Here is a 13,881-nt window from a genome sequence, read left to right on the forward strand (position 1 = left end):
TGGGAATTTTATTTCAATTGCAGTTTAGTAGAAACACATGTATTCTCTTTCGTCATTGGGAGAGCATTTGTGACAGATGTTGAAAAGTTAAAGATTAGCAGCAAGACAAGATCATTGGATGTTGAGAAAGTACTAAAGTTTTTTTCTGAAGTCACCAAGGTTTGCCTTTCCTTCTGATTACAGTGAATCAGGACATGTTACATTCTTTCTCTGTAAACCATGATTTTGTTTTGTTTCTTTCCTGCAGGAGGGTTCAAGTCATGGTGCAAACCTTTTAACTGCTGTTGAAGTCCTTGCATCTGGGGTACTTTTGACTTTTACTTGCCTTTTAGTTTTTCCCTTACTCAGCTATGCGTTTAAATAATACCAAAATTTGTTATTGAGATTGAATATCTGATAGCTAACTGGTAGTTACGCTCACCTTTCGAGGCAGTAGAAAATTTTGAGGGTGCTGGCTCTTTGATGGCTTATATAATAAAAACTGTGTTGGTTTATATACTCAACCTTTTATGTGTTTTCTTTCAGCCTTTCGACAAACAATCTCTATTGGATTCTGGGATATTATGTTGTCTAATACACATTCTCAATGCGCTTCTGACATATAGTGAAGGTGAAAAAACTGTTAATGCTGAAGAAAAGGTAAAGATGGCAGATGTAGTACTCTCCAAGCTAGATACTTGAGGTTCTGTTTAATGGTTCTAGTCAGAGTCATGTATAACATAATTTTCTAAAATGTGTTTCATGCTGGCCAAGTGTACACTTTGCAATGCCTTATCGATTGAGACTTTAATGCGTCTCCATTTATTTACAGGTGGTGGGGAATGTTGTCCATATCATGAAAGCATTGGCAAGCCATCCTTCTGCTGCACAAAGTTTGATTGAAGATGACTCTTTTGAGCTGCTTTTCAAAATGGTTTACAATGGTTCTCTCGTGGCTCTTTCTCAATATAAAGAAGGCCTAGTTTCATTACATAACATACAGCTTCACAGACATGCAATGCAGGTAATTTGTTGCTCACCTGTTCTTCTACAAATCGAGCAATGAGCAATGTGTTTTGAAACTTAAACTTATGTGTATGTTGCGATGCTTACAGTTCCATTTGTGAATCCCTTTCTTGTCACTGTCAGATCCTTGGGCTACTTCTTGTCAATGACAATGGTAGCACGGCAAGCTACATACGCAAACACCATCTGGTATGCCATTAGATTTTGTAGATAGCCTCACTGTGGAATATTAATTCTCGTGTATTTCATGCTTATTGTCACACTATCCGAGGTCTCCCGTGATTAAGAATTTGGTTATCAGGAGACTTAGGTTAATTTTACTAGAAGAGTATGAGCCAAAAGCTAATGATAACTATTGGTTTTGTGCATATATACTCTTCTTTTCACAACCTTACCACTGCTAAATAGCCGCAATCTGGTGTTTAAAAGGTTTTCTTTATGATGCTTATAGTAATCTTCAAAGCATTTGACAATATTCGTTTTCTTAAATGAAGGAGTTTGTTTGAGTACTTGTCCTTGGTTTGTGACCTTAAGATCTTTGTTAAGAAGCTAGATCACTAAAAAACTGCCTCTGATAGATCTTGTATTTAAGAAAAACTATTTGGTTTCTGTATAGTGTGAAAGAAGTATGAACCTATAATTTGTTACTTCTAGATATAAAGGTTTCTTAATTGAGTTTTTCTGGCACAAGGTATGACTGCTCGCTCTGTTTCAACTTCTTCTGAACTATGTTTTGCTGAGTTCTTCTGCAGATAAAGGTTCTCCTAGTGGCTGTCAAAGATTTTGATCCGGATTGTGGGGACTCATCTTATACAATGGGAATTGTGGATTTGTTACTTGAATGTGTGGAACTATCATACAGACCTGGTAATTTGGCTTAGAAACATACATAAGGAATCAAAATATGTCAATTGCCATGAAAATATGTAGTGGAGAGTAGAGATATTCGGCAGTGATCTTCTTACTTTTGGATTTGTTAACTACTCTGATTATGGTTGCTAATCTTTATCAAATTTGACTAATGTATAGAAACTGGTGGGGTTAGGCTCAAAGAGGACATACGAAATGCACATGGTTACCATTTTCTTGTACAGTTTGCCCTGGTTTTGTCTTCTATGCGGAAAGATATGGTTTTTGCATTCAATCATTCATCTCCACACAAAAATAGCGGTTCCGATGACTCTGAAAATCAGCCACCTCTTTCATTGAATAGTAGTCAAAATGATGACAGGGCTTCACAAAATTTCTCCCCTTCACTGTCCAGATTGCTTGATGTTCTTGTCACCTTGGCTCAGACTGGTCCCATTGAGTCACCTGGAGCAAGTACTTCACTATTTTCTTACACAAAGCCCACCGCTAACAATCTGTATGATGAGGATCATGGTAATGGTAAAGTTAAAGACCTTGAAGCTGTCCAAATGTTGCAAGACATCTTTCTGAAAGCAGAGAACAAGGATCTTCAGGCTGAAGTGTTAAACCGAATGTTCAAGATATTCACGAGCCATATGGAAAACTATAGAATGTGCCAAGAATTAAGGACTGTTCCACTTCTGGTGCTGAACATGGGTGGTTTTCCTGCCTCGCTGCAAGAGTTAATCCTCAAAATTCTTGAATATGCTGTCACAGTTGTAAATTGTGTTCCAGAGCAAGAACTATTGTCACTTTGTTTCTTGCTGCAACAGCCAATCAATTCCGAGTTGAAGCATACCATACTTTCTTTCTTTGTAAAGCTCACATCTTTCGATCTAGAGTACAAGAAAGTCCTAGGTGAAGTTGGTGTTTTGGAAGTCTTACAAGATGATCTGAAGCAGTGCAAACTTCTCATGGGTCCAGATCAGCATAGTGGAGTTTCTAATTATTTGGATCGGGTACCTAGCTCACCTAGCTTCAAACAACACCTAGATAGTAAGGATGCCATCATTTCATCACCAAAGCGGATTGAATCTGGTTCAGGAAAGTTCCATATCTTTCAAGTTGACAGCACTATAACTGTTGGCTGGGATTGTATGATCTCTTTACTAAAGAAATCTGAAGCTAATCAGGCAGCTTTTCGTTCTGCCAACGGTGTGACTGTCATTCTTCCATTCTTAATCTCTGATGAACATCGTACTGGTGTTTTGAGGATTTTGTCATGTTTAATCACAGAAGATATTGAACAGGTAACTCTACATTCAAAGAATATGCATTATTGATATATTACAATGTGTCTTCTTGTTTCTCTGATAAAAAACATCAAATTCTATTACCTTGACAAGGCTTTTTATTCTTTAAATTATGCTGCCACTATTGAGGTTCTGTTGCATAGGTATCAGAAATCCTTCTTTTTTTTTTCTTGTGAAGGGTAACTCTTATCTTATTATCCAAGCAGGTCCATCATGAAGAGTTAGAAGCTGTTATCGATGTGTTGAAGAGTGGAATGGTCACTGGAATCTCTGGGCATCAATACAAGCTTTACGATGAAGCCAGATGTGATACCATGGGTGCTCTGTGGCGTATTCTTGGGGTTAATGGCTCTGCTCAAAGAGTATTTGGTGAAGCCACTGGTTTTTCTCTTCTATTGACCACCCTTCATACGTTCCAAGGGGAAGAAGAGTGTAGGGATGAGTCTCTTGTGATGGTTTTCATCAAATTGTTCAGATATCTGTTGCGCCTCATGACAACTGCAGCCTGTGATAATTCTATCAATAGGATGAAACTGCACAGTGTCATTACATCTCAGATATTTTATGATCTTGTGGTGGAGTCTGGTTTGCTGTGTGCTGATCTGGAAACACAGGTGATACAACTGTTTTTAGAACTTGCACTTGAAGTTGTGCTTCCACCGTTTTTGACATCAGAATCTATGGCCTCAGCTGAGACGGCAGAAAGTGTAAAAGCAAGCTTTCTTGTAAAAACTCCATCTGGCCAATTTAATCCTGACAAGCAGAGGATCTATAATGCAGGTGCTGTCAGAGTTCTGATCCGTTCACTGTTGCTTTTTACTCCAAAAATGCAGCTGGAATTTCTGAATCTTCTAGAAAGGCTTGCACGTGCCAGCCCATTCAACCTGGAAAACCTCACGTCAGCTGGTAAGAACTTTGTCTGTCCGAGGATTCCCCTTGGGGTCATTATTACTGGAAAAGTTAACTTTGAAATCTTATCTTTGTTGTTTTTTCTCTTCTTCACTCTTGTCGGCTGCGCCTTCCTCTTAATGGAATTATAATGGAACAGGTTGCGTAGAGCTCCTGCTGGAGATTATCCAACCCTTTCTTCCGGGTTCATCTCCATTTCTTTCTCATGCTTTAAAGATTGTTGAAGTTCTTGGGGCGTACAGGTAGTTGACCATAGCTAAAAAATCTAGTACATAGTCTTAGGGTGACTACGGTTAATTGGCTGGCTGATCTTATTCATAGTATAGTCTTATTCTGGTGCAGATTGTCTCCATCCGAGCTCAAACTGCTGTGTAGATATGTTATGCAAATGAGGGCTATGCATTCGGGTCACTCACTAGTTGGTATGATGGAAAAACTAATTCTCATGGAAGACACAAGTTTGGAAGATGTTTCCCTGGCCCCTTTTGTTGAAATGGACATGAGCAAAACTGGGTGTGCTTCTGTTCAGGTGTCCCTGGGAGAAAGATCTTGGCCTCCTGCTGCTGGTTATTCATTTGTTTGTTGGTTCCAGTATTGTAATTTTTTGACAACCCAAGGAAAAGAGTCAGAAGTCTATAAAGCTGGTGGTGCATCAAAGACACACAGTTTGAGTGGGCAGCAAAGTGAACGNTCTCATGCTTTAAAGATTGTTGAAGTTCTTGGGGCGTACAGGTAGTTGACCATAGCTAAAAAATCTAGTACATAGTCTTAGGGTGACTACGGTTAATTGGCTGGCTGATCTTATTCATAGTATAGTCTTATTCTGGTGCAGATTGTCTCCATCCGAGCTCAAACTGCTGTGTAGATATGTTATGCAAATGAGGGCTATGCATTCGGGTCACTCACTAGTTGGTATGATGGAAAAACTAATTCTCATGGAAGACACAAGTTTGGAAGATGTTTCCCTGGCCCCTTTTGTTGAAATGGACATGAGCAAAACTGGGTGTGCTTCTGTTCAGGTGTCCCTGGGAGAAAGATCTTGGCCTCCTGCTGCTGGTTATTCATTTGTTTGTTGGTTCCAGTATTGTAATTTTTTGACAACCCAAGGAAAAGAGTCAGAAGTCTATAAAGCTGGTGGTGCATCAAAGACACACAGTTTGAGTGGGCAGCAAAGTGAACGAAATGTTTTCCGGATATTTTCTGTTAGTGAAATAAGTGATGAAAGTCAATCCTATGCAGAACTATATTTTCAAGAGGATGGTATTTTGACACTTGCCACTAGCAATTCAAATTCTTTGTCATTTTCTGGATTAGAAACTGAGAAGGGCAAGTGGCATCACCTTGTTGTTGTCCATAGTAAGCCAAATGCTCTTGCTGGACTCTTCCAGGCTAGCGTTGCTTATGTTTATATTGATGGAAAACTTAGGCACATGGGTAAACTGGGGTATTCTCCTTCACCTGTTGGAAAGTCTTTGCAAGTAATAATTGGAACTCCAGCTACTTGTGCCAGGGTTAGCAATTTGGCATGGAAAATACGTTCATGTTATCTTTTTGAGGAGGTGCTCACATCAGGCTGCATTGGTTTCATGTACATTCTTGGTAGAGGGTATAAAGGTCTATTTCAGGATGCACATCTCTTATGTTTCGTCCCTAATCAGGCTTGTGGTGGAGGCAGCATGGCTATCCTTGACTTTTTAGATACTGACATGACATGGATCTCAAGAGGTTAGAGAATCTTTCAATTCAGTTACCCGGTAAGAAACTTATTTTTGCATTTGATGGAACATGCTCAGAGTTCTTGCGCACGACTGGAAGTTTTTCCCTCCTCAACCTGGTTGACCCATTGTCCGCTGCTGCTTCCCTTATTGGAGGTAATCAATGATCCCATATAATTTCGTATTTTCCATTTTATTTTCAATTTTGTTTCATTGGACGTTTCTCAATGATATAGGAATTCCGCGTTTCGGGCGCCTAGTGGGAAATGCGAGTATCTGCAGACAAAATGTGGTCGGGGATACTATACGCTCTGTGGGAGGAATGGCTGTTGTACTTGCACTTGTTGAAGCTTCCGAATCTAGAGATATGATATATATGTCTCTTTCACTGCTTGCATGTGTGCTTCATCAGAATTCTCAGAATGTAAAGGATATGGAAACATACAGGGGCTACCATTTACTAGCTCTGTTTTTGCGTCCCAAGATGGCGCTATTTGACATGAAATGTTTGGAGATATTGTTCCAAATTTCTGCATGTGAAGCTTTCTTTTCAGAGCCAAAGAAGTTGGGGAGTGGACAAAGTACTATTTGCATGTCACCTACGGAGATTACACCTGAAAACAACTATGAGGATCTTAGTCTGTCAAATTTTCAGTCTGAACCTTCTTCAGTTGGATCTCATGGATATCTGGATGATTTTTCAGGGCCCAAAGATTCTTTTAGTCATTTATCTGAGCTTGAAATAGGAGATAGTCCTGTTGAAACTTCAAACTGCATTGTCTTATCCAATGCAGATATGGTGGAACATGTCCTCCTGGATTGGACCCTCTGGGTGACAGCCCCTGTTTCCATCCAGATTGCCTTACTTGATTTTTTGGAGAACCTCGTCTCAATGCTTTGGTACAGGAGTCACAATCTTACAATTCTGCGTCAAATCAATCTGGTGGAACATTTGTTAGTGACACTTCAACGAGGGGATGTGGAAGTTCTTGTCCTAGAAAAGTTAGTAATTTTTCTTGGATTCGTCTTACAAGATGGTTTCCTTACTTCTGAGCTTGAAAGTGTGGTTAGGTTTGTGATTATGACATTTAATCCACCTGAAATAAAATCACAGAACTCATCCATGCGCGAGTCAATGGGAAAGCATGTAATTGTGAGAAATTTGCTTCTGGAAATGCTTATTGATCTCCAGGTAACCATAAAAGCAGAAGAACTGCTGGAGCGTTGGCATAAGATAGTCTCATCAAAATTACTGACGTACTTTCTTGATGAAGTTGTGCATCCTAGTAGTATGAGATGGATCATGACCCTTCTCGGTGTTTGTCTCACTTCTTCCCTAAGCTTTTCTCTTATTTTTTTTTCAAGTGGAGGTTATCAGGGGCTGGCACGGGTACTTCAAAGCTTCTATGATTCTCCAGACATATATTACATTTTGTTCTGCTTGATTTTTGGAAAACCTGTTTTTCCAAGACTACCAGAGGTACGGATGTTAGATTTTCATGAACTAATGCCGGGTGATGGAAGCCATGTGGAGTTGAAGTTTGTAGATCTGTTGGATTCAGTGGTTGCTATGGCTAAATCCACTTTTGAAAGATTGAGCATGCAATCAATGCTTGCTCACCACTCTGGAAACCTTTCACAGGTGAGGGATAGACTTGTAGATGAGCTTGTTGAGGGCAATGCAGGTATGACTGGAGACCTTCAAGGGGAAGCTTTAATACATAAAACATACGCGGCACGGTTGATGGGCGGTGAAGCATCAGCTCCTGCTACTGCGACATCTGTTATCCGTTTCATGGTTGATCTTGCGAAGATGTGCCCTCAATTTTCAGCTGCTTGTAGATGCGCAGAATTTCTCCAAAATTGTGCTGATCTTTACTTTTCTTGCGTCAGGTTTGCATCAATGCCTTTTGCATAAATATATGTTTTTCAGTACCACGTACTGAACATAGATGTGTACATGCATTTGCTATTTCGGATTCAAATTATTATTCTCCATCCCTTTTATAGTCTCATGGCATAGAGACAATATTTTTCTTTACTAATCTTCTATTCCTGCATGTCAAAAGGTCCTAGATAAGATCTGCAAGATGTTTTGCAAATTTTGACCAAAAGTTGGGTCGTGTTGCAGGGCTTCTCATGCTGTGAAGATAGCCAAACAGCTCTCAGTGAAAGGAGAAGAGCAGAATATAAGTTGTTGGGATGATAGCAGCGCAAAAAGCACTTCCTCTAGATTTCCTCACCGGGACGAGTCCACAAAAATCTCCATCAGTGCTGGAAGCTTTCCTCAAGAGCAGGCCAGTGTGAGCTCTGAAGTCTTGCCTTTACCTTCAGATTATGTCGCTATTGATAAGATGGAAAACATTCTTACAACACCACCAAGGGATTCAATGAAATCATTTCAAGGTCGTGAATATGTTAAGAAACAAGATGGTGATCATGCTGGCCCTGTATCAGCCTCCAGCGAAATGGAATCTTTAGATCGCAAAGGTAGTTCAAGTGAAGTTCAGCCAACAGAGCCCCATACGTCTGAATCTTTCTCGATTTTAGAGTCTCCCTTTTTCTCTAGAAAATCAAGTCTTGACGTTCCATTCACTCCATCACCATCTCAGGCTGTATCCTCGCTAAGCTCTAACTATAATGAATTCAAAAGTTCTACAAGTTCTTCTCCTCTGCCGTCGCATATCTCAGTTAGTGAATTTGCTGCATCTTCAGATCACATGTCAGGTTCACAAGGTTCATCTGCTGCCCAAACAATGTTTACCATTAGCCCAAAAATTCTCCTCGAAACTGATGAGTCTGGGTATGGTGGTGGGACGTGTTCTGCTGGTGCAAGTGCCATGCTAGATTTTATGGCGGAGGTATGTGCTGACTTAATGACTGAGCAGATCAAAGCAGTACAGGCTTTGGAAAGCATTTTAGAAATGATTCCTTTATATGTGGATCCTGAATGTGTTCTAGTATTTCAAGGCTTATGCCTTAGCAGAGTCATGAACTATCTCGAAAGGCGTCTATTGCGTGATGATGAAGAGGCTAACAAAACATTGGACAAAAGAAAATGGTCTACAAACTTGGATGCATTTTGCTGGATGATTGTAGATCGTGTATATATGGGAGCTTTTCCTCAACCAACTGGAGTTCTTAAAACCCTTGAGTTCTTGTTATCAATCCTGCAATTGGCTAACAAAGATGGTAGGGTTGAAGAAGCCACTTCTTCAGGGAAGGGTCTGTTATCGATAGGAAGAGCAACCAGGCAACTCGATGCTTATGTGCACTCAGTCCTGAAGAATACAAATCGAGCAATACTGTATTGTTTTCTTCCATCGTTCTTGACAATCATTGGAGAGGAGGACCTACTTTCACGTCTGGGATTGCTTGTTGAATCTAATAAGAGTCAATCTTCAAATCTAAGCGTCGAGGAATCTGAAGTTGATATCTCAACAGTTCTTCAACTGCTGGTTGCAAACAAGAATATTATATTTTGCCCAAGCAATCTTGATAGAGATGTGAATTGCTGTTTGTGTGTGAATTTAATATCTCTACTCCATGACCAGAGAAAGAATGTGCAAAACATGGCATCTAATATTGTCAGATATTTGCTGGTTCACCGGAAATCTGCTTTTCAAGATTTGCTTATCAAAAAACCACACCGAGGAAAAAAAGTTGATGTATTACACAGGGGTTTTGATAGAATACTGACTGAAAATCTTCCAGAATTCTGTAAGTGGCTTGAGAGCTCCGAACAAATTACAAATAAAGTACTCGAGCAGGGTGCTGCAGTTATGTGGAAACAGTACATAGCTGGCTCAGAAAAATTTCCTGATGTTAGAATGAAAGGCATGGATGGTCGCCGCACTAGAGAGATGGGGAGAAAATCACGAGATGCGTCGAAGTTAGACGAGAAACACTGGGAGCAGGTAAGTGAGCGAAGATATGCACTTGAAATAGTGCGTGATGCAATGTCCGCTGAGCTTAGAGTTGTCCGGCAAAATAAATATGGTTCGATACTTTATGCCGAGAGTGTGTGGCAAACTCATCTCCAGCAGCTGGTACACGAACGTGGTATATTTCCGTTGCGTCTTTCCCAGGGATTTGAAGATAAATGGCAACTCTGTCCTATTGAAGGTCCTTACAGAATGCGGAAAAAGCTTGAACGATGTAAACTGAAAATTGATAGCATCCATAATTTACTAGAAGGGAAGTTGGAACTTGGAGAAATTGAGCTACTCAAATCCAAAAATGAAGATGGCCTAGTTATTTCTGATATGGATTCGGAGCAAGCTTTCCTGCTAAGTGAACTTTACAGTGAGTCATTTTTCGACGAAGCTGATGACCTTAAGGATTTTTCCTCTGCTAGAAATGGATGGAATAATGATAGAGCTAGTAGTACAAATGAGGCGAGTCTTCAGAATGCTCTTTCTTTTGGTGGCAAATCTTGTAGTACAGCATCTGTTCCAATAAACGTCTACACAGATGCAAAATCTGAGAATGGATCTCCAAGAAATTCCTCCTCTGGTATGGATGAAATCAGAGCTGTAGAGGAAGAATCAGAGAAGGAACTGAATGATGATGGTGACTATTTGATCAGACCTTATCTGGAACATCTTGAAAAGGTTAAATTCCAATATAACTGTGAGAGAGTTGTTGGTTTGGACAAACATGATGGGATCTTCTTAATAGGGGAACTCTGCCTATATGTGATAGAGAATTTTTACATTGATGATCATGGATGTATCTGTGAGAAGGAATGGGAAGATGAGCTATCCATTATTGATCAGGCTCTAGGTGTGACGAAACAATTCACCGGAAGCTTGGAATCACAGTCCAAGTCTAGCACATTATGGAGTACAAAAATGAAAACCGACGCTGTAGGGGGAAGAGCATGGGCATATGGTGGTGGGGCTTGGGGAAAGGAAAAAGTGCGTGTGACTGGTAACTTGCCACATCCTCGGCGTATGTGGAAGCTAGATAGTGTTCATGAGATTTTAAAGCGTGATTACGAGCTGCGTCCAGTTGCTGTTGAGATATTTAGCATGGATGGATGTAATGATCTCCTTGTGTTCCACAAGAAAGAGAGGGAAGAAGTCTTCAGAAATCTCCTTGCCATGAATCTTCCAAGGAACAGCATGTATGGCATCTTGTTGCTTTTCATCTCATTTTATTTCGCTTTAAAATTTGGCGCTCTCAGCATTTTCTCTTTTTATTTTTTCTCTAATCATGAATAAAAATGTCAAGTTAAGCTCAAGAGCTGAGCACTATATAGCTTAGTATCCATGAGGCCTTTCCTAAATCTACGAAGTTGTTGTTTATTCTGTTTATTTCTTTTTTCTTTTCAGGCTCGATACAACCATTTCAGGATCTGCGAAACAGGAAAGTAAAGAGGGTAGCCGTCTTTTCAAATTGATGGCAAAGTCTTTCACGAAAAGATGGCAAAATGGGGAGATCAGCAATTTTCAATACCTAATGCATCTCAACACCTTAGCAGGACGTGGATACAGTGATCTCACACAGTATCCAGTATTTCCGTGGATTTTAGCTGATTATGATAGCGAGAGTCTTGACTTGTCAGATCCAAAGACTTTTCGCAAGCTTGACAAACCAATGGGTTGCCAGACACCTGAAGGAGAAGAAGAATTTAGAAAAAGGTTTATGGTTTTGCATTTTGAACAATATGTAGTGTGTTCTTTACCATGAAGTTTTGTCGCATCATCTCCAATGATTGCTTCTCATGATTTCCTTTTCCCTTTTTCATTTCAGATATGAGAGCTGGGATGATCCAGAGGTTCCAAATTTTCATTACGGGTCTCACTATTCAAGTGCTGGCATTGTTTTGTTTTACCTTATTCGCCTACCACCATTCAGTGCTGAAAACCAGAAGCTGCAGGGTGGTCAATTTGATCATGCTGATCGACTTTTTAATAGTATTAAAGAAACTTGGCTAAGTGCAGCTGGAAAAGGAAATACATCAGATGTGAAAGAACTAATTCCTGAATTTTTCTACATGCCTGAGTTCTTAGAAAATAGATTTTACCTTGATTTGGGTGAAAAACAGTCAGGGGAAAAGGTAGATTTAGCTGCTCTAATGGTGCTTGAATGTACCGTTTACTTCTCTGTTTCCATTTCATAAGCCAAGTTCTTTGTATAATTACAGGTGAGTAATGTATCTTTACCTCCTTGGGCTAGAGGAAGTGTTCGTGAATTCATCTGCAAGCACAGAGACGCTCTGGAGTCTGATTATGTTTCAGAGAATCTGCATCATTGGATAGATCTCATATTTGGGCACAAACAGAGAGGAAAGGTACATTACCTGTTCTCCTTTTGGTAGTCAACAGAGAAATATCGTAGAGATGTTGCTTCCTAATTTACCGAATCATGAGGTTGTTTATCTTCAGGCTGCAGAAAAATCTGTAAATGTTTTCTATCATTACACCTATGAGGGGAATGTGGATGTGGATGCAGTTACAGATCCTACCTTGAAGGCATCCATACTAGCACAGATTAATCATTTTGGACAAACGCCAAAACAACTATTCCAGAAACCTCATGTTAAAAGAAGGACAGACAGAAAATTCCCACCGCATCCTCTGAAACACTCAATGCATCTTGTTCCTCGCGAAATACGCAAATTCTCATCATCTATAAACCAAATCATCACTTTCAATGAGAAGTTGCTTGTTGCCGGTTCTAACTGTTTCCTGAAACCCAGAGGCTATAAGAAATACATAAGATGGGGTTTCCCAGACATGAGTTTGAGATTTATGAGCTATGATCAGGACAAGCTCTTATCTACCCATGAAAATCTCCATGAAGGAAACCAGATCCAGTGTGCTGGTGTTAGTCATGACGGGCGCAGTGTGATCACTGGAGCAGACGATGGTCTGGTCTCTGTGTGGAGAGTCAACAAAGATGGCTTGCGTGGTTCACGGCGTTTACGGTTAGAGAAATCCCTTTGTGCACACACAGCCAAGGTCACTTGTCTACGTGTAAGCCAACCTTACATGATGATTGCAAGCGGTTCAGATGACTGTACAGTTATCATATGGGATCTCAGTTCTTTAAGTTTTGTTAGGCAGCTTCCGAATTTTCCGGTTCCCATTTCAGCAATCTACATAAATGACCTTACAGGAGAAATCATAACTACTGCTGGAAGTTTACTTGCGGTTTGGAGCATCAATGGCGATTGCCTTTCTGTGGTTAACACATCACAATTACCATCAGATTTGATAGTATCAGTAACAGGCTCAACGTTTTCTGACTGGCTGGAAACAACCTGGTACGTGACTGGTCATCAAAGCGGGGCACTTAAAGTGTGGCAGATGGTACATTGTACTGATCTGGTGAGTGCCGAGAACAAAACTGCTAGCAACAGAACAGTAGGGATACATTTGGGGGATCAGGTGCCAGAATACAAGTTGCTTCTACACAAGGAGTTGAAATTTCATAAGAAACCGGTCACAGCTCTGCATCTCACGATCGACCTGAAGCAATTACTGAGCGGTGATTCAGCTGGACATTTGCTTTCATGGACAGTTCCAGATGATATATTGAAAGCTTCACTCAAAAAAGCTTCATAGTTTAGAGTCAGAAGTGTCATCTAGAACTAGGACGGAAGCACCTAGGAGGTAGATCAAAGCCATCTGATTCTTCTCCATCTGATTTGCAGATTAGATGTTGTTGCCCAATGGAGAAACAACAAAGCGAGACAAAAACGCGTCGATTTGACAATAACCAACAGGCTTGTCTTTAGAATTTGTGTAAATATAGCTAACATGTAATTTGTGTGTACAGCAGACTATTCTGCAAAGAATAAACTGGGTAAATCTAGTATTAGAGCCCCATCTATATTTATCAGATGAAATTATGTAATCATTTTTATTGTTACTATACTAGCTAAGGAACTTTTAATTTGGACAATTAATTGCTTCAACATCAATGGTAATGTATCATATTCTTTAACCGGTAGCCACTCTAAAAGTCTAAAATACAAAATCATAGTAGTGGTGTCTTAAGTTTTCAGTGTCAATCACAGAACATATCAATGAATAGCACAAGATATATTAGACACGAGCTTCGAACCTCCCAACCACTTC

General features: G+C 40.0%; 1 protein-coding gene across 1 annotated transcript in view; it reads left to right on the top strand.

The window, feature by feature from the left end:
• The window catches only part of LOC104709796 (BEACH domain-containing protein A2-like), an 18,336-nt gene extending 4,631 nt beyond the window's left edge, over positions 1-13,705 (top strand). Inside the window, 17 exon segments of the mRNA XM_019228818.1 lie at positions 24-159; positions 248-304; positions 526-639; positions 812-1,003; positions 1,129-1,194; positions 1,758-1,872; positions 2,035-3,164; positions 3,374-4,073; positions 4,216-4,318; positions 4,909-5,791; positions 5,794-5,947; positions 6,028-7,684; positions 7,923-10,919; positions 11,128-11,436; positions 11,549-11,855; positions 11,943-12,089; positions 12,184-13,705. Of these exon segments, the coding sequence (XP_019084363.1) occupies positions 24-159; positions 248-304; positions 526-639; positions 812-1,003; positions 1,129-1,194; positions 1,758-1,872; positions 2,035-3,164; positions 3,374-4,073; positions 4,216-4,318; positions 4,909-5,791; positions 5,794-5,947; positions 6,028-7,684; positions 7,923-10,919; positions 11,128-11,436; positions 11,549-11,855; positions 11,943-12,089; positions 12,184-13,365 (10,249 nt within the window). The 3' untranslated portion in view covers positions 13,366-13,705.

This window comes from Camelina sativa, chromosome 8 (assembly GCF_000633955.1).
Source record: "Camelina sativa cultivar DH55 chromosome 8, Cs, whole genome shotgun sequence".
NCBI lineage: Eukaryota > Viridiplantae > Streptophyta > Magnoliopsida > Brassicales > Brassicaceae > Camelina > Camelina sativa.